The 20,355-nt window shown below is 35.7% G+C and overlaps 1 protein-coding gene across 3 annotated transcripts; it reads right to left on the reverse strand.

Annotated features, from left to right (window-relative positions):
• Positions 1-1,420: 1,420 nt before the first annotated feature.
• On the reverse strand, positions 1,421-18,978 carry LOC142531168 (uncharacterized). 3 transcript variants are annotated; one of them, XM_075637233.1, is made up of 20 exons: positions 18,701-18,978; positions 18,442-18,594; positions 18,172-18,331; positions 17,215-17,533; positions 16,045-16,182; positions 15,768-15,960; positions 15,530-15,660; positions 9,655-9,864; positions 9,353-9,519; positions 8,187-8,265; positions 6,142-6,669; positions 5,678-6,039; positions 4,969-5,046; positions 4,792-4,893; positions 4,011-4,256; positions 3,770-3,838; positions 3,453-3,680; positions 3,037-3,147; positions 2,219-2,341; positions 1,421-1,851 (listed from the first exon to the last, which is right to left on the reverse strand). In XM_075637233.1, the coding sequence occupies exons 1-20, from the start codon at positions 18,795-18,797 to the stop codon at positions 1,584-1,586; spliced, it is 3,762 nt and encodes a 1,253-aa protein (XP_075493348.1). In that variant the 5' UTR covers positions 18,798-18,978; the 3' UTR covers positions 1,421-1,583. The 3 variants fall into 3 exon arrangements, with proteins under 3 accessions (XP_075493348.1, XP_075493349.1, XP_075493346.1); XM_075637231.1 differs by having other exon boundaries at positions 1,422-1,851; positions 4,969-5,085; XM_075637234.1 differs by lacking the exon at positions 3,037-3,147 and having other exon boundaries at positions 4,969-5,085.
• Positions 18,979-20,355: the final 1,377 nt, after the last annotated feature.

Here is a 20,355-nt window from a genome sequence, read left to right on the forward strand (position 1 = left end):
TGCTAGCAAATGAAATAAGACTAGTCCATAGCTTTGATTGATATATTACGAGAGATTTGATGTGGAATTATATTTGAAAGATGAATTTCAAATGACATTCTCGTATTTGATAGCTATAATTATTATTGAAATTATATATCTTGATTTGAAGTTTACTTCAATATGTCCGTATAAAAAAATCAAGGAATTTGAAATTTATTCATCCAAACACAACCTCAACATTCAAGAGCATAATATAACCAAAATATTCGTTTTTTAGAATAAATAATTTTGCAAAAATTATTTAGAAAATATATTCTCCACTCTCTTTCCTTCTTTCTTTTCAACAATAAAATTATATATATATAATGATTATGAACATGTACAACAAAGATTGAGGCAAATATAATTGACGACTGAAGATCAAACATCATCTCACACTTATCAAAGATTTTTGTTCTTCCAAACCGACTCAAACCGCTATATTTTGACAGTGGTTGAATCAAGTTCAGCAGACAAATCAAGAACCCTCAATTAGGAAATATCAAGAAATTTTCTTGGTAATGGAAATTCAAGCTTTAATATCCACCACAACCCGGGTGGTGGTGATTTCAAATTCCTCAAAGTTATAGATGCTTTCTTTTACTTTAAAATCCAGCCTCTATTATAACACTTGCAAACAACCTAGACAAACAAAAATACCAGACAGAGGTCCCCTTGTTTGTCTGATAAAAAGGTAGACATCAAAGTAACTATTAGGCAGCAAAAAACAGAATCTGGAATTGACTTGAAACCAGTTGGTCCCCCTTCATGTTCCCTTTCAAAAACAGACTGCTTTTTCTTTTATCAGAAATTATTGATATATTATCATCTGAAAGAAAGTTTCAAGATTAATAAAAGAAAAACACTGAGGATAACTGCAAATAGTGTAGTGTTTCCCAACTAAACCAGAGGCGTTGTGCACATAGTTTTGCTGGTTTTCAAAACACCCTGGTTTTCTAAGTGAAACCGATAGACTACATCGACTCATTCTAGGTTAAGACAAGCCAGTTTCTGATAAATGAAGCTGAGGTAGGCTGACTGAACGGAACTGAACGACAAGGTGCGTAGCATACATAGGAAACATGATTGTGTTCATACCAAATCCGCAGAAACCTGTGTGTTGAATTGTGAGAGAGAAAGGCTATATTTTTATTGCTTGCATAAAAATAGTATCATGAACACTTGGAAAAAATACTTGACAAGTGATGAGCGGACCCAGAGATTCTGATGAATGAGGTTTCTAAGTGGATATGGACGAGCAGAACATGTATTTTAAAAACAAATTACAGGTAAGACATGAAAAAATTTTGTTCGAAAAAAGACTTCACTGGGTTCGCTCTTAGATCATAACTCATATGCACGTTGATATGTATACAGGAAAAATTAGATCACTCATGAGTGGTAAAATCTTGGCGATATGAAATCAAACTCAAGTTATATTTTATACCACATTAATCAAATATTAAAATGAGACCTGTCCCAGGAGAGAAAAGGACCTATTCCAGAAGTATTTTGTTGCAGTTTTTTTCCTTAAATTACAAATTGGGATAACGAGAACTACCTTAATCATCATCCTCAGAATCAATTACCATCCGTGCCCGTCTTCTTACTACATTGTATTTTGGCATGCCAATGGAATCTGTGTTCTTATCAAAATCCACCAACTCATCAACAAGCCCATCATCGAAGAGTGGATCCTGTGAAGTGTCAGGGTTTTCGAAAGTCTTGATCTCTGATGCATTTAGACTACCCAGCCTCATTGTTTCGGACTCTGAATCACTTGAATAGTTCATATTTGCTGTGTTAATATTTGTGGCATCCACCTCATCCCTAGAAAACAACGTTAGGAAAAATATCGCCGATCAAGAACACCATAATAAAAGTTTTCAAATAATTCTTACTTAATTACCAGCAATTAAAGAACACCATAATAAAAGTGATCACAATTCCAAGCAAAATGTATCCTGATTTTTAGTTACCTACTTGGAATAAATCAATAAAACTCGTCATTGTTCCAAAATTCAGTAGAACAAATTAAAATACCAAACTTGTGTAGCGGTTAGGAGTTATAAATAGTGAAAACGGCAACGATTAACTTAATTTCTCCAAAATCACCCAAGACATTGAAAACTGTAAAGCTACTTGCAGCAATCAGCATTCAACCAAATGAAAAGTCGAAGAAACAGCAATGAAGTACCTTTCTGAAACCTGAATATCCCTGAATTGGATGTCATTTCCATCAGCATTCTTCTTCGTTGTGTCGGCCATAAACTCCTCTTCTTCACTCTCTTGATATACTTTCTTCTTTTTCTTCCTTTTTCTGCAACAACGCCAAAGTATTTGATAACATCATAAAAGAAGATGCATTTTTCTTACGACGAGGTTTTCTAACATTCATCCATGAGTTGTAATTTTATTCGACATCAACGCATCCCAAAGAAATGAGTAGGCAATGGAAAAAGATGGAAAATTTCCAAAGATGATACATGAAATATTCAAAATTCTGAAGAAGTTCATGCGTTCAACATAGAAATGTGGAAAAAAATACATGAATCTGACACCACAAATGACACAGTAACAGCTTATCATAAGACTTCATCTGCGCAAGACGGGCAACTCCTAAGGAAGAATACTTGTGTCTCAATTTATATTTTATTATTAGAAATATAAGACCGTTTTAGAAGTATATTTGTCGGCCACAAACTTGTATAAAATTATTTACACTGCAAAACACCAAGGAATAATGCAGTACTAATTTCCAGAATGAGTTCTTTATGATCTTCAATCGACATTAATAGTTGGCATCTATTTGTCCAGATCATGCTGTAAGAAAAAGTTATGCTAGTGAATGCCTAAATAGATGTTCCATTGACTTTTGATGGGGAATGCGCTAAGCTAAAATGGAATTTTTTAATTTTTGTTGAGCACCCGGTACGTGTTTTGCTCGATAAAAAGCTACTTAAATGGAGTAACATCAAAATCTATAGTGAAAGGGTGGAAAGGACAGAGACATACATGAAAATAGAGCTCAGTGATTCATCATCATCCATCAAGCCTTCAGATGATTTTCGTGCAATCTTCTGTTTTTTTCTTTCATTATGGTTTCCATTAGGCTCGTGTTTGCTCCTTGAAAGACAAAAAGAGGTCCCGTTATTTTGATCAGCATCTACTGAATTTAATAATCCACTTTCATTTGGGAAAATTATAAATGATAAATGAAGCATGTGACCAATAATTGGGTCTCTGATACTTATATTGCTGTTTTTACTGAAAAATGAGTTTCTGCCTTCTGGCACTTAATTTAACTAGGAAATGAACTTATTTTGCTTCAAAGTTGGCTTGTAATGCCAAAAGACCAGGTACAAGTGTTTTGGAAAGGATGAGAACAAAACAAATTTTACATTAACACTTATTTTATAATTTGACATTACCTGTTTCGCAGAGATAACAATGTTTCATCATCAGACTCTCCTGCACCTTTTGAAGACATGTCATTAGAACCTTCATCCCTCGAATGAAAGTTAAGATCGCTCCTCTTCGGTTTGTGCAGAACAAGGCCAAGTTGCTTTAGTTTGCGAGAGACCTGAGCTGCAGAAATGTTGCCCATGCCATCTAGTTCATTAGCAATCATGTAGCTGCACCTCCTGTGATCTTTAAACCTTCCAGAAAACATTCTCCTTCAGATTAAAATCAGATAATTGCAAAACACACTAATGAAATTAAGGCATCCATTTAAAAATGCACTCACTGTTCAAATAACTCTTTAACCTTCTGCTCCTGATCCATGCTAAATGCTTGCACTCTTTTTCTGGAGTGGCTGAAAAAGAAAAGCGATAATCTATCAACCTATAGAAATTGAGGCCTTCAAAATTCCATTAACAGCATTGCAGCAGACATCATAACATATACTCACACAGCCACACAGGCACATAATATATACATATATATATGAGAGATAGAGAGTTTAAATGCTTGAAACAGACACATACATAGGTTTTCTCGATGAAGAACTTTTGTTGATGATAGATAAATTTGGTTGCATGGCATTCCTCGGAAGATCTCCACTACTGCCATGCTTAAGTTTACTAAGGGCACCAGAATTTTGCATCTTTTTCTTGGCTGGAACTTTAAATCCAAGCTGTTTAAGCATCTTGGAAATTCGCATTGCTGAAATATTTCCAGTTGGGTCCAGCTCTCCGGCAATGAGCTGACAGCAATCTGAGTTATCTTTAAACCTAGCACAGCCAGATAGTAAGTAAAACAGTTTCAATTTGTACTTTTAAACCATCAATCACAATGTGAAAAGCACACGAAGTTGGTAAAATAATTGCTACAGCATAAAATAAAGAGAGTATGTTACTGTTTTTCCCACAACTCAGAAGCAAGTAAAATCAACAATAAATTGAACAAGGGATCAAGCAATTTTAGCGAACATAATAATTGAAAGTAAATTGATTCGATAAGTAAATTGATTCGATAAGAAAAATCTAAACAGTAATACTAGCCAAGGAAATCATCTTTGTTACAGGAGAGAAGATAATCAATTCTCTTGCCACAGCATAAGCAAGCAATAACAGACAATACCCAGTTTATTTGGGCCCATAACAGAATCATATTCCAGATTAGCATTATAAGTAGGGGTTATACTAGAGCACTTGGGTGCTCTAATGTGAACCACTAAAACCATGTCAAATTTTGTGGGCTTTTTACTGATTCCACAAGGTTTTACAAGAATGATTCTATACATAGAAAATGAGTAAGGAGACTAACTTCTCATAGAGATCACAGAGTTTGCCTTGGAGTTCATCATCAAGAACAGGGTAGCCTCCATTTGGCTTTCCGCCAAGCTTTTCTTCACCAAAATGCTCCTCCCTAAGACGGAGAACAAAGGATAAGTCAAGCGTGTTTATATATAGAGAAAATCAATAATATTGAAGGAGACCATACCTATCAGAAAATGCGCCTGCATGAATCCCATTCTTTAGAATTGAGTTGCTGCTGTTCTTTAATTCCCCAGAACTTTGCCTGATCAACTGAAATTTGGGTTTAGAAGGATAATTTTCCCTGCAAGTTATTCATGATATTCAATGCCTAATGAAAAGCCTTCAACCTTCTAATGCCATTAACTCATCCCAATCATCATAGCTATGCATTTTAAATGAAAAAGGAAATCAATGTTGAGATTTGAGAAATTAAACGTTCCAATAATAAATTATATCAGCCCCAACGACCATGCTTGGGTAGTTTATTCATTCTAATTTGTAATTTTTAAAAGCCCACAACACGTGCAACTAGGCTCAAATCTCTGCCTCAATAAGAAAGACCGAGTCTTAGAGCTCTTTATAGGCTCAAAGAACCTTTTAAGCACAACTTAGATGTAGAGGTTGTAAATTAAGATAAAATGCAAGATAAAAGTAATTCTTTTTGCTTATATATACAAGGGAACCATCCTTTATGTTGCTTCACTTTAATAAATTACAAACTTTCCTTGGGCATCGTGCTTAGGTTCTACAACACTATGAGCCTTAGACCTTAGTGCACCTTGTGCTTCCAATAAATAAGTTTTTATTTGAAAAATAAAATGCTAAAGCATGTCTTGATTGGTTCGCTTTTACGCTAAAAAATGTAAACTACCATTTAGTGTTTAAAATCTTACTCTTGGAATTCATCACGCATCTCTTCAAAATCGTCATCACCCAGGGCATCGGCTATGTTCCTGCGAACCCATTTTTGCCCTTCAACAAAGTAATTACCACCATCCATGGTGCCACTTCCGCCTTCCACATTATTATTTTTCATACTCTTGAGCTCTTTAAGCATAGATCCACAACTGATGTAGTGGCATTCCTTCCGTGTCTTCCAAAAAAGAACTTCTACTAAAAGAAGGGGATAATTCTTTATTTTCCGTAGCATTCTCCTAATGAAGCTTGTGAGAAAGGTAACAATGTTCTCATATTCTTTGCATGGCTTTAACTTTTGCTCTTCCAGGATTTCGTAAAATATTGTTAGGAGTGATAACTGTCCATTTATTTAACACAACATCAATTCCAGATATTTCTCTGTATCAACACTATAGTTTCCAAAATTACGGCAGCTAAAATTGGTCGTAGCAGTGTTTACCTGGTATAGCATTGGGGAAAGCTCCAAGTCATAACATATTCTCTGAAATATGCTTAAAACAAAATGATTTGTGCTAATGGGATTGCTCCGATAAAATTTCAGCAACCAACACAACTTCCAAACTATGGTGTGGTTAGCAAGCGCAGAAACCAAAGAAGATACTTTAAAGTCAACTTCATCGGTTAATACTAGCTGTTCATCATCTGAAGAATCATCAGTTCCAAGATAAAGATCATCATTATTATCACCTACAACTGTGTCTTCTGTCTCTAATTGGGTGCTTCCCAACTTAGTAGGCTTCGATGCAGGCTCATTAACCTTATCAGAATCTACACTTTCATCTGGCCTTTTGACGAAGTCCGGAGTGGTTTCAGTTTCCTTTTCCAACAAGTTGACACTGTCAGATGGTTCACAGGTAGAGGTACCAACCTTGTTCTGGGCGGCAGCATGATCAATACTTGGTTCACAAACAGTTTCCATCTTGGTCATTGTCTTCTTTGTCTTTTTCTTCCTTGCCTTTTTAGAGACCTTCATAAAATAACAGTTCCAATAATTGAATAATGCATAGATAAATAGTATTTAAGAATTGTTTGAAACAGAAAATGAAATATTAAAAATGTCCATCATTTCATTGTTCTTCCTTTCTGTTACTAAAATGCTAAGTTCTTTTCTGTCACCACAGATAATTTGACTTCAAATACAAATTCATAGCAATTTAGGCAACTATCATAGGCAATTCTTCTTAGATGTACCTGAACTTTTAGCATTAGGAAAACTGTGACGTGATAAGCTTGGACCAGACATGAGGTATTCATCATTGAGGAAACTTGAGTTGTATTTATATCACCTAAAAATTTCTATACTTTAACTTGATACATTATCTCTGGTTGCATGTATTGGCGAGATAATTGAGAGTCTGAGACTAAACTAATACTGCAATTTATGTCTTGAAAATATTACAGAAAGCCTATTATAAGCATAACTGAAATCACTGCAATGAGATAAGGATCAGCATTCCATATTTAATGATACAACAATTTAAAATTAGGAATAAGCGGCTACTTAGATTTGGTGAACAAACCTAGACATCTCAGTACCCACACAAGTGTCCTATAGAAACACATTCTAAAAGCCTGTGCATATGAACTAACCAGAATCAGTCCACTTTCTAGAGATAATGATAGTATGAATGTTTCAAAGTTACTGATTTTATTTTATTAAGCAATTTGCCAAGAAAAGTATATTATAAGATGAAATTTCGAAAAGAAGTCGTTATACATGGAATTCATCCATCTTATCCTCCTATTCTATTTAATTTTTTTAAGAAAAGTATGTTATAAGATGAAATCTGGAAAAGAAGTCGCTATTTTATGAATAGGCAACATGGAACTCATCCATCTTATCCTATTATTTATTTTTTTCAGCATGAAAGTTCTCATTGCATCTCTTAAATAATAACTTCCTAGAAATATGTTAATTTGAAAAACATACAAAAGCCAAAATGTAACTCAAATTTCTGTATTTTAATATCCTGGAACCTTTTCAATGAAAACTCGAACAGAATGAAATGTAATTTTCTAGAAAAATGTTTGCTTGACTTAAGAAGGCCACAAGTCATCTACAATTTTGAAGAGACTCTTATCTTGTTCTGGTGAACTTTTGCACTTTGAATTATGGCCTATCAATCCGGACTCCACTTCTTGTTTTCTATCACGCAGGAGAAACTCCTATCCTGTTTCTTATCCAACCAAGTATAATTGAAAGATAGTAGTGGTTTGAAACAAGATGGAGAGTGTTCATAAGCACAAAAAAGGGCATCCGATAAAATCAGAAGGTTGGTTTTAAATCGCCCACACCTACTAAAATTCAACCCGTAATAGGAGAGATTCTTGAAACCAACTCTACCAGAAAACTTTTTGGAAATTCTTTTAAAAAATGAAATCCAGCTAATTTCTTAGGAACTTTAACTCAGCTTGATGAACAAAACACTGGGAACTCCATCGACAAATGTGCAAAGTAACAGCTATAGATTAAAACAGATGTACCCTTATAGACCCACGTGCTTGAAGGTTCTCCATGAGTCGTATAATTACATGCATGGTTTCCACCAAGTTGGATAGATCCCTAGAAACATTAAAATAGCAGGACTAAGAATTATAAAGCACGTGAGTTTAGTTTAACTTGAAGATAGGAAAAAAAAGAAATTACTTGAATTTTATAAACTGTCTCCTAACTTCTATTTTTGCATGCATTTTGCTGTAGTTTTCAACAGTGACTTTAGTTGCTTAAGCCATTCTAAGGCACTCAGAAAGAGGCCAGGGATGATTTTCGCATTTTATTTTAGAGCTGGATATTTTGGAAGATAAAATCAATTATCAAGAATAAGAACACATGTTACAGAAAAAAGGAAATAAGATGGATCAAAACCCAATTGATTAAGTGTGATAGGTTTAAGGATTGCTTGATCTATTTGAACACTGTCAAAATGCTAAAATGCTATTATTATACATTATTAAAGGCAAACAGTATTTGTTTAGCATGGGAGATGAATGTCGTAAACAACGTTTTGACTACTAAGTTCATGCCACTAAAATATGTAAAGAGCTTAAGAGAATAAGTTGCCATGATAGGAGAAGTGATCACTTTGTTAGTGCGAAACATAAATTACAAATTAAATAACATAGTTCTGTGCAAACAATTATTTCAAGAAAATTTCGTCTGAAAGTGTTAGATGTCATGTCAAAGGATCAACTTTACTCGAAAGCCGTTTCATCCTCAGAAAATCATTTGCATTATTTTGCAGGCTATATCTATAAACAAGTAGATTATCACAATCCCGTTAATTGAATTAGAAATAATATACTTCATACAGTTATCCCATACTACAAACTAGAAGTGCAAAAAATGTACATAGAGCAATGATGCTACAAGCACTCCCATTCATTTTTAGGCAGTAGATAATTTTTATCACTAAAAATTATAATTAGAGCACTAGAGCCTTATTTTTTTACTGTGGGAATTATAACTAGAGCATGTAGAATAGGCATCCGCACGCATGAGTGTACTTGAAAGCATGCTGCAACAGATAATGAGGGAAAAAGCTGATTGTAAGAAGTCCTATAGTTTGAATAGGAAGTCATGAGGTAGAGATCGACCACTGCTTCCATTATTGTCAAACAAAAATTCAATGACATGGTGTAAGAACAAAAACCTTTTTGACTGTTTACGAGTATCAAATGATTTAATCAGGTTCAAAAGAAAGTGAGTCATCCCTTCCTCCGTTTGATCATAGAACAACTTGTATAGAAGGGCGCGAGCAGTTCGGGGTTCATCAGAATCTTTTGTGGACTCTTTGAGCACCAAATCTAGCATACGTATCTGGATGAGAACTTTTATATCAGTAAAAAAAGGTAATATAAAGCAGGAAACACATTGCTGAGATCATATGAAAAAAATACCGCAGCAAATGTCTTAAATAGTTTCAATTTTAGTTAGAGGGATGCATATACATACCATAGTTTTCACCAATGATCCAGCTGCAGAAAGAAGCTTATAGTCATTTGTTTGTTTCAAGCCTTCAAATGCACAGCGCCACTTCGAGATCACCATTAAGAACATTGACTCATTCAGTGTTTTAGAAACTGGTCCGCATACACAACCGTCGAACAAAGTGACATCATCATGGGTAGTCACTTGTACTTCCTTGTCAGCAACATTACTAGACTGTCAAAGTAGAGAGCCCGAGATATCAGCTGTGGCACTAAGACTAGAAGCCTAAAACAAGAGATAACATATGATAACACTATGTAACACATGATATATCAAACCAAACTGGTTAAGTAATATGAGAACCGTGGTTTGAGAGAAAACGAATATTTCGGAATGAAGTTAAATCTTATTCATAATAAAAGAGTACACTGCATATTTATACATGACAAATCAATTGATTAGAAATTTAATCTAATCTAACCTTAAACTTTAAACAATAGATAGAAAGTTATCTAATAAACTAAAGACCCTATCTTTATTTTAAATTCAAATATCCAACAATCCCTTTCAAGTTGGGTGATATATGTCGATCATGCCCAACTTGAACATCAAGTCTTCAAATGTGGGTCGAAATAGAGTCTTTGTTAGGACATCTACAACTTGTGACTTGCTAAGGACGTAGTTCACTTTCAAGATTCCCATCTCAATTTTTTCACTAATGAAATGACGATCGATCTCAATATGCTTGGTACGGTCATGATGAACTGGATTCTTGACAATGCTTATAGTTGCTAGGTTGTCACAATATAGTTCGATTGTCTGATGTCCTTCCAATTTCAACTCAGACAACAATCTTTGGAGCCATATTCCTTCTCAAATCCCATTGGCCAATGACCGAAATTCTGCTTCTACACTGCTTCTTGCCACCACTGTTTACTTCTTGCCACGCCATGTTACTAGGTTACCTCAAGCAAATGAGCAATACCCAGATGTAATCGTCTATCAGTAGAGGATCCTGCCCAGCATGCATCGATGTATACTTGTATATCTCTTGGGGTGGTTCTGCGGAAACACAATCCCTTGCCAGGACCACTTAAGGTACTTCAATATCCGAAGAACAGCCTCCATGTGTTCCTCTGTTGGATTTCTCATGAACTGACTTACAAAGCTGACAACAAATCCAATATCTGGTCTTGTATGAGAGAGATATATCAACTTGCCTACTAATCATTGATATCTTCTTTTATCGACAGGAGGATTGTCACTCTTTTGACCGATTCTTACATTTGGGTCCAGTAGTGTATCAACAAGCTCGCACCCCAACATCCTTGTTTCCTTTAAGAGATCCAAGAAATTTTCCTTGGGAAATAACAACTCCGTGCTTTGATCTGGCCACTTCCATTCCCAAGAATATTTTAAGGGTTCAAGATCTGAATTCCTTTGAAAACAGTCGCTTAATCTGAGTGATTTCCTCTTCATGATTTCCAATTATCACAATATCATCAACATAGACAATGATAATAAGAGATTCTATCTGTGTTGGGAGTGTTTGACAAACATAGTGTGGTCTGATTGGCACTGAAGATACCCATTGTCTTTCAGTACTTTGGTTAACCTGTGAAACCAAGCCCTAGGAGATTGTTTTAGGCCATTGAGAGATTTCTTCAGCCTACATACCTTGTTTACAGTGTCTTCTGACTCAAATCCCGGGGGTATATTCATGTAGATTTCCTTGTCCAGGTCCCCATTTAAGAAAGCATTCTTAACATCAAGCTGGTATACAGGCCAACCTAAATTTGTGGCAATGGCGTGAAAGTTTCTTGATAATCAATCTCATATGTCTGGGTATACTTTTTTGTTACCAAGCTTGCTTTAAACCGCTCGATGATTCCATCAGCTTTGTGCTTAACTATAAAGAGCCATTTGCAACCAACTATACGTTTTCCTGGGGAAAGGTCTGTGATCTGCCAGGTATTGTTCTTTTCAAAGGCTCGGATTTCATCAACGACAGCTGTTCTCCAATGTGGATTTTGGAGAGCTTCATTGATGTTTGATGATACTAGTACTTGATCTAAATTCACAACAACGAGTACGAAATGCTGTGGATAAACGATCAAATGTGACAAAGTTACTTATCGGATGTTGGGTGCATGTTCTGACCCTTTTTCTCAATGCAATAGGTAAATCATCAATTTCATCTGTGTTTTGTGGGTTAGAGCTCGGCGTACCTTGAGTGTGATTCAGAGAATCTGGCATCAAGGAAATATTCTTGGTTGGCTGATTATGGGTCTTCTTGAGAATTCCCAAGATGAATTAGTGTTATTCTCCGAGAGTAAACATGTTCAAACGGTGGGATAAGATTTTTAAGATTAGTCTGAGGTTTATCTGGTACAATTAAGGGAATTAGGTCATTTGAGAGTTCGTTCGGAATGGCGATGAGTTCCAAATCCGGATGTTCGTTCCTAACACTCTCTCCCTAAATCGAGGAAGTTGTAAAGAAGCGTCTTCATGAAAAGTGACATCCATGGATGAATAAAATTTTCTGGTGAAAGGGGAATAACACTGATATCCTTTCTGATTAGGGGAATACCCAAGAAATATACACCTCAGAGAAAGAGGAACGAGCTTGCCCCGATGTTGCGAATGAACATGTATGAAAGTCGTGCAACCAAAAATGCGCATGGGAATGTGATGTAGTATGTGGGAAACGGGGTAAGACTCGAGAAATGTTGAATAGGTGTTTTGAAGGTAAGGACACGTGAAGGCATCCTGTTTATAAGGTAAGTGGCAGTGAGGATGGCGTCACCCAAGTAATGATGAGGGACATGACGAGAGAACAATAGGGACCGAGCAACCTCAAGGAGATGACCATTTTTTGGTTCGGCACCATTTTGATGAGGTGTGTCAATGCAAGAACTTTGATGAACAACCACTTATTAGGAAATCACCTAAGACGGAGTTAAAGAAATCACAAGCTTTGTCAGAGCGGAGGATCTGAATATTGGTTGAGAATTGTGTTTGGATCATGGCATGGAATGATTTAAATATCGAGGAAGTTTCACTCTTCTCCTTCTTGAGAAACGCCCACGACAAACGCGTATGATCATCTACAAATAATAGAAACCGCTCCTGTTATATTTTTTGACACGCGAAGAGTCCCAAATATAGCTATGAATTAAAGCAAACGGTTTGGATTAAATATATGATTGTTGTTTGAAAGTGTGACGCACATGTTTGAATAGCTGACAGCCTGACACACATCACAATGAGGAAAAAAATGAACTTTTATTAACAAATAAATGTGGGAATACTTTTTGAAGGTACATAAAGTTCGGATGTCCTAGTCGAAAGTGTGACAACAAAAGTTCACTATTCTTATTGGATTGAAAAGCAGCAACAGGAACACTAGAGTTGAAGGCTTCGAGACAAGTTTCATTTTGAGAAAGTACAAGCCCGCACAATAATCAGCACTCTCAATCATCCTCCCCGAAGCTAGTTCTTGAAAAAAACAAGCAGTAGATGAAAAAATAGTGGGGCAAGTCATATCTCGATTCAACATGCTAACCGATAACAGATTGCAATAAAGAGCAAGAAAAAACATGACATTATTCAAGTGCAAAGCAGATGATAAACATATGGATCCCGACCCGAGCACCTTTGTGCAAGAACCATCTGCTACCCGAATCGATCGAAGGACAGAAAAATAGCCGTATGATGTAAACAAATCCAACTGACCAGTCATATGATCCGAAGCCCCTGAATCAACGATCCAAGATTGTGAAGGAACATGGTGGGAGAGAAATGCAAGGGAATTATCACCTTGGACAACAGTACTTCCTCATCCAATGTCACAAGTTGCTGGCACCTGGGCCTGCTGGCGGAACAGCTTTTGGAGGACATCCAATTGGGTGCTGGTGGATGGCATTGACTTAGTAGAAGAAAGATCAGCAACTGAGATAGTAGCATTAGCCCGACGTTCTGACCCAGGCTTCCAATCCACGGGCTTGCCATGAACTTTGCCCTTGAATCTGCCATGCGTGTGCCTCTTGTAGACATGTACATTCGGATTCCCTTGCTGGCCCTGGCCTGATTTGGAGGTCGTGACAGTTTCTTGCATTTTTCACACCAAAGTCGTCCTGGAATAGATCATCCTTTCGTGGATTTAAACCAATATCCATCCCGTGTAGCAAAATGCGTAGGGTCAAGTGTAAATGACGGGGCTTGGCATTGTAGAGTGAGGGCAGAACCATCAGAGGCTGCGGAGATGTGCCGTGAAGAACCCAGAATCAACGTACGACGGCTTTCTTCTTGTCTGACCACCGAGAGAGCAGCGGCGGAGGCTTGGATATGGCTTTGTGCTCAGAACCCAGCCACGGACATCATCGAGATCTCGATTTAAGCCCATCACGAATTTGAATACACGCTTACTTTCAACAATTGAGTGATAGAGTTTCTTGTCCTTGGTGCATGTCCAATGAAATTATTCGATGAGATCAATTATCTGCCATTGTCGAGTCAAGGAAGAGAGTAGTCGCAACCGAGCTTTCATCCTAGGCGGAGATCATGCACAGTTGATTCAATGGCAAAGAGCTCGGCCATGTAATCTTTGCACGAATATGTGTCTCTGACCGCATCCCAAATGTCTTTTGCAGTCAATTAGTGGAGAAAATTTTAGCCAATTTCAGGCGTCATTGAATTAATCAACCAAGACATGACTAGGTTGTTTTCTGCATTCCAAGTTTTGAACGTGACATCGCCCGAGTCAGGTTGTGTCGCTAAGCCCAAGAGGTGATCTTCCTTGCCACGTCCACAAATGTACATAGGATAGATTGTGACCAAGGCAAATAATTCCGGCCTGTAAGTTTGTGGCACGTGATGGAGAGAGGAGAAGCATCGCCCATGATTTGGGTCGTGCTCACTGCTCACCTGCGTTGATGAACTGGCGGTCACCGACGTTGATGAACTGGCGGTGGTATAGGCCGTACCGTACTTCGCCATTGGTCAGACCCACGCTCTGATACCATGTGGTTTGAGATAAATGAATAATTCGGAATGAATAGAAAGTTATCCCACAAACTAAAGACTCTATCCTTATTTTAAATTCAAATATCCAACAAGAACACATTAATCTTAGCAATTGTATACAATTTTAGTGTGTCAAACAAATAATATACGAGTTTGACCGAGACAACATAGAACAAATCAACAGAAGCAACATACAATGCAATTGTCATTGCTATCATCAGCAATGGTTGCATCACCTTATTCACTGCATGAGTAACTCATTCTTCCAACCTATCCCTAACCACATTCGCAGAAAATGCTAGAGCTACACATTTGCTAGACAAGGCCAAGAACACAATTCCGAGTTCTAAAAAGGTTTTGCCAAACATTCACATATCTGATGATTTTTGGATGCAATAATTTTTTCTCATCATGCGATAATGAGTAAAAGTGAATCCTGCCACAGGTCCCCTATAATGAATTAACCTTAACACCGAAATCTTCAAATAGTAACCAGGTTGATGGGACACCACACAATGAATATGAGTGCACTTCGAAGAACTTCTTTTCAATCCTTACATCTTAAAATCACACTTAATGGGTGCAACAAAACATAATTTGCAATTGAATTAAACAATGGAAGTACAAATCCTGACAAGAATGCGGTGCAAAACTTAGTTGCATAATACCAAGACGGCAAACATAACCTCAAGATTCAAATATCTTTCAGTGTTGTAGAGGGAGAGAGGGGAAGAGAGAAGAATGTTGTGACTCAGTACCAAAACAAATTTCTAAGCATCTTTGATTGGTACAAAAAAAAGAGAGCTGTATATTGCTTTCTAACTACAACAAAGTTCTAGTCAAAATTATATTTGTTAGGACTTGGCCTTCGTACCTTTGAAGTTAAGGACTTGTAATATTGGAATGAGGTGACAAATTGAGCAACGTGAAAGAAAACTACAACATCAGTGCTTTGGATTTCCTGATGTTCTTTCTCAATATCTTCTAGAATCGACTGCATCAATACTGATCAACATGAAATGCACAATGAGATTTTGTACCAGACAAAAAGTATGAGAAAGAGCGATGATTTGGTAGAGCAAGAATAATTGGAGCAGTTGAAAAATTACTACCATTGTATCCCCCTGATAGAAATTGGTTTATAAATTCATAAAGAAATTCCAGGATTTGATATCTTGTAGATGGTAGCTGTCCATGGTCCCAGATTGTTCTTCTTGACGGACCTCGGTGACTTTTTTGGGCTTTTCGCAGAACATCACTGGAAACAGAACAAGGATTTCCTTTGAAAGGCGCTTTAGAACCATCCTGTTTTCAAGTATGCAAAAGCATAGATCTCTCAACGGTAAAAAAAACTCATTTGAAAATCGAAGATACGAATAAAGCTCATACCAGAGTGACCCGGGTATATGTTCCAGTAAACTGCGAATAGCAACTCAGATTACGTAATCTAGCCAACTTTCTTTTCTCTTGTTCCTCTTTCATTATTGAATGGAGGCTGGTCATTGAATTTTCATCACCTTCTTCCACCTAATGAAAATTTTACCACCAAGATTTATATTTCCATTAGTGTCCTATGGTGAGCAAATAAAAAACACAAGCACACACTTGTCCTCACATGTGAATTTGCATGTATGGAGGGAGGGGAGTGCAATAAATAGAAAGCCTGGAACAAGCAAAAATTTATAGAAAAATAAGTAAGTAATAAAAATGATGACAGCTTATCCATGATTGAAAGCCCGACAAGATCAACATATAACCCAGTGCTCCAGCTAACCCTTGGCTTTCTTGTTCAATGGAAATGCCTTTATGAGCTTGAAAATCAATATCATCTTTGCCCCCAGAAAATATTTTCCTCAATTTTTTGTCACACATCCGAGAAGTCCAATTTTATCTTGGAGGAATAAGCACTTGATGATATAAACTATGCTCATGCCCTTTTGTTAGGTTATATGAAATATATTTTAGCCCCCACTAACTAATTTTTTGTCATTAGTACCAGAGAAGAAGTCAGTTGTTGAAAACTGAAATAAAGAAACACAACCCATGTGGCAATTTCTTCTTAAATGGTTATCCGGATAGAAAAAATGCAAGAAAATGAGAAATAATAGAACATAGAAGTAGATTAGCAGTGGTTGAGAGAGCTGCTTTAAGTTTCATCATGATGGTTACATCATAGCATGTTTTGGCATTAGCCACAAAAAATGCAACTTCATTTGCATTTGAATGATAAGGCAAGTAGTTAAACTTTCAAAACAATTAGGGATCAGCCTTTCTGAAAATCCTGATTAATGGGCAATTCTACGTAGAGGTAAAGAAGGTTTTAAGCCAGACGCATTCAACTTAAGAGAAGGAAAAATTATCAAAATATAACTAATGTACGAGCAAGGAGAAAAAAATGTCGCCAACATAGAACCAATTTTTAAGATAATTTAGATCTTTTCAGTAATGTTCCATACATTCTTTAGATGATTCAAATATAGAGACTACCGTCCAAATTAATTTCATTATGGCTTGTTTTGAAAATAATATATGCATAACTTAGATTAACAAGAAACAAACCTTTGACCCTTTGCAATGTATCTTAGCAATTGATTCTGGCTCTTGACCATTTAATGTATAATAGAAAATTTCAAGTAAAAGCAAGTTGTCTTGGCGTAGGTTGCCATGAGGACCACCAGTGTGCTGCGACAATGCTATTATTATGTCCGTGACATTCTCCTTGAACAACAGTTCTAGGAACTTTTCTCGAAGGGATAAGAATTGAGATGCAGAACCCACAGCTCTCTGCTGTGTTGATATGTCTTGAATAGCTAGAATATTTCGAAATAACGTAAGGACCAGCTGGACCAATTTCCAGTCATCATCTGTGAAAGATTCACTATTTATTGGTGGAGTCAGTTACCAGCTCAGACAGATGCTTCTTTCAAATAAAAAATTAATATGTAGACAAGTAAAATCGAGAATGCAACAATGACATTAAACTTGGAAATTAAAGTCAAGCATGCTAGAGTATATTCAACATAAAAGAATCTATTAGTCGAATTATTAATGAGACCACAGCAGGAAACAAGTGACTTTTGCCCTTCCCAATCCTAAGAAGACTAACATTTGCTTAACTATTTCTTGAAGTAGGCCCAAAATAAAAGGGTATTTAAACAATAAAGCTCTAAACAATATTGAAGCCAAATATTGAGGATTTCAAATAGAAGAAAAACTCGAAGGCCTCAAAAAATAAATGAAAACTAGAACGCATAATTTTTTTTTACTTCTAGCTTTGTGTCTTTATCTAAATACTATCCATCACTCCCCACATTTAGTTATTTTCCCGAGAGTAAATTTTGGAGTTCAGTGATGTAATTTTTGGTACCGGACCCAACAAACAGTACCACACCCAAATTCCTTACAAAAATCATAAATGAATGTCAATATATCAATCTTACGCAATTTTCCAAAGAATCAGTTCCCATGCCCAAATATGAAGAAGAAAAACAAGTAACATTCGGAAACACCACTTACTTCTCCAAGTTTTCCAAGGGACTTTCCAGCAGAGAAACCACCACTGGAACTATATCGCTATAGGTAATAGCCGACTTCAGTCCCCATAGATACTCTATCTGCTGTGGTATATCAGTGGAAGTAGGCTCAACAGGCATAGTTAGAAACACCAAGATTTTCACTGCCAAAAAAAATAAAAATTGAAACAAACAAATAAGATTACAAGTAAAAGTACTCATTTTACACTTTCAATCAAGAAACCACAGTGTTGCAAAATTGTAAGCTAATTACCAGCATTTAGCATCAAATTTGGATCGTCCTGGCAATATTCAATAATCGGTATCAAATCTTTCCCCACAATATTCCATTTGCAAACTTGCTTGAACACATCTCGCTTCTCGGGTTCATCCCGCCTTAAGAACCTCAATAAATCCTTCAAGTTATCTGCCAAACCCAAATAAATAAAAGGCTATTTAAATTAAATCCTCTAAAGAACAAACAAAAATACTTATAGGCATCCATGAAAACAAAACGATGGTAAAAACAGCACCTGAGCAATACTCCCCCTTCTCGTAACCGATGCGATTCCCGTTTTCGTCTTCTTCCAGTGTTCCAATACCAGCGCAAATGCTCGATAATCCATCCATGGAAGCTGAATCAACAGACCCCCGTATTCAAAAATTAAATGATAAATGAAAGGTAGAAGATTTGGAGGAATTGGGTTTTGAGGGAAGATGGGAACTTGGTCGCTGACTGCTTCATTAGCTTTTCCTGAGGGGCGCGAAACTGAAAGGACAAGCAATTCTCATTCCCGCTCTGTGACGCATACACACACCCATATATATATATATATATATATATATATATATATATATATATTATGAGATTTTTGACATGCGATAACACATAATTAAAATTTAAATTTTAATTGTAGATTTACGTGAAAGAAAATTTTCTTTATCTAAATTTTTATTTTAGTTTTTAATTTATTGTTCGAAATTGGTAGAAATAAGGTTAGAGTTGTGATTTTAATTTATGAGCTTACCAAATTACGAGTTATTATGACGATCTCGTGCTTAATAAAATAATAGTAAAACATACATACGCATTGCATGTGTTTTATTATTTTTAATTTGATCAAATAATATTAAACAATTAACATGAAATTATTTTCAATTTAAAAGAGTTGTTCGATTTAAAAGAAAAATTTTATTTAGAATTTTTTCTATGTAAAATATTGAGTGATGAGGAGGTTTTTAGTAGAGTAAGAAGGATAATTATGAAATTAAATATTTTGATGTCCTCAAAGTAGTTATTCTAAGAGTCTCACACTTAATAATATAGTATAGATAGTACAAATAAAATAAAAATAATAACACAATTAATAAATAATTAGACAAATAATCTTTTTTTAAAAAAGTCAGATATATATAAAAATAATAATAATAAGTGGTTCGATGCTTTTATATATTACGACAAAACAACAAAAACGAATAGATTTGATCGACATTTAAATCATACACTTCTTTTATGATTCTTTTCTAGAAAAAAAATTCAAACATCAAATCTCTGCAATTGTTTTTTCCTTAAAAAATAGATCTAATTCCATCTGATTAAATTTTTTTCCAAAAAGCATCGAGGAGACGAGTAGAACCATGTCTTTTATGTATTTTTTTTACAATATTTTTGGCCAACATCAAATAATTAACTTCGTTATATCTAAAATAAGCATAACCAAGATTAATTCATTAATATAATATTCAGATTTGTTATCACTGAGTCTCGAACCTGATGACATTCCAAATTTAAAGTCTATGGCGAAAATGTAATTTAACAACTAAGAAATGGAATTAAACTCACTAGGCAAGAGACTTAGAGTTGAGATTTGGCCCAAAAACTTCTCAAGCTTCCTTTAACTCATAGTTTTAGTACTTTATTTATCATAGTCACTTTCATCAGCCAATTAAAAACTTACTAATAGCCAGTTGGGGCTGGGAATTTGCATATATTCAAGAATATTGTTTTTTTGTAGTTTGTTTTTAGCTGATCAGAAAATCAGAATGTCTATCAAATAAATCAAATACAATGAAAATGCAGATATCACTAACAAATAATATACAGGAAGAACATTATATGTACAACTTACCATGATTCTTTAATAGAATACACAGGCAACTGCACAATTCACTCTCACACTTCAAATGA

This window comes from Primulina tabacum, chromosome 17 (genome assembly GCF_025594145.1).
Source record: "Primulina tabacum isolate GXHZ01 chromosome 17, ASM2559414v2, whole genome shotgun sequence".
Taxonomy (NCBI): domain Eukaryota; kingdom Viridiplantae; phylum Streptophyta; class Magnoliopsida; order Lamiales; family Gesneriaceae; genus Primulina; species Primulina tabacum.

What these genes read in the sequence shown, in the direction of transcription:
- LOC142531168 (XM_075637231.1), bottom strand. Translation starts at nt 18,797, where the DNA reads ATGGATGGATTATCGAGCATTTGCGCTGGTATTGGAACACTGGAAGAA. An exon ending in ACTCGTAAACAGTCAAAAAG is followed by an intron (nt 8,266 to 9,352) that starts GTTTTTGTTCTT and finishes TAATGTTTCTAG; the next exon opens with GGATCTATCCAACTTGGTGG. An exon ending in GTTAAAGAGTTATTTGAACA is followed by an intron (nt 3,681 to 3,769) that starts GTGAGTGCATTT and finishes GTTTTCTGGAAG; the next exon opens with GTTTAAAGATCACAGGAGGT.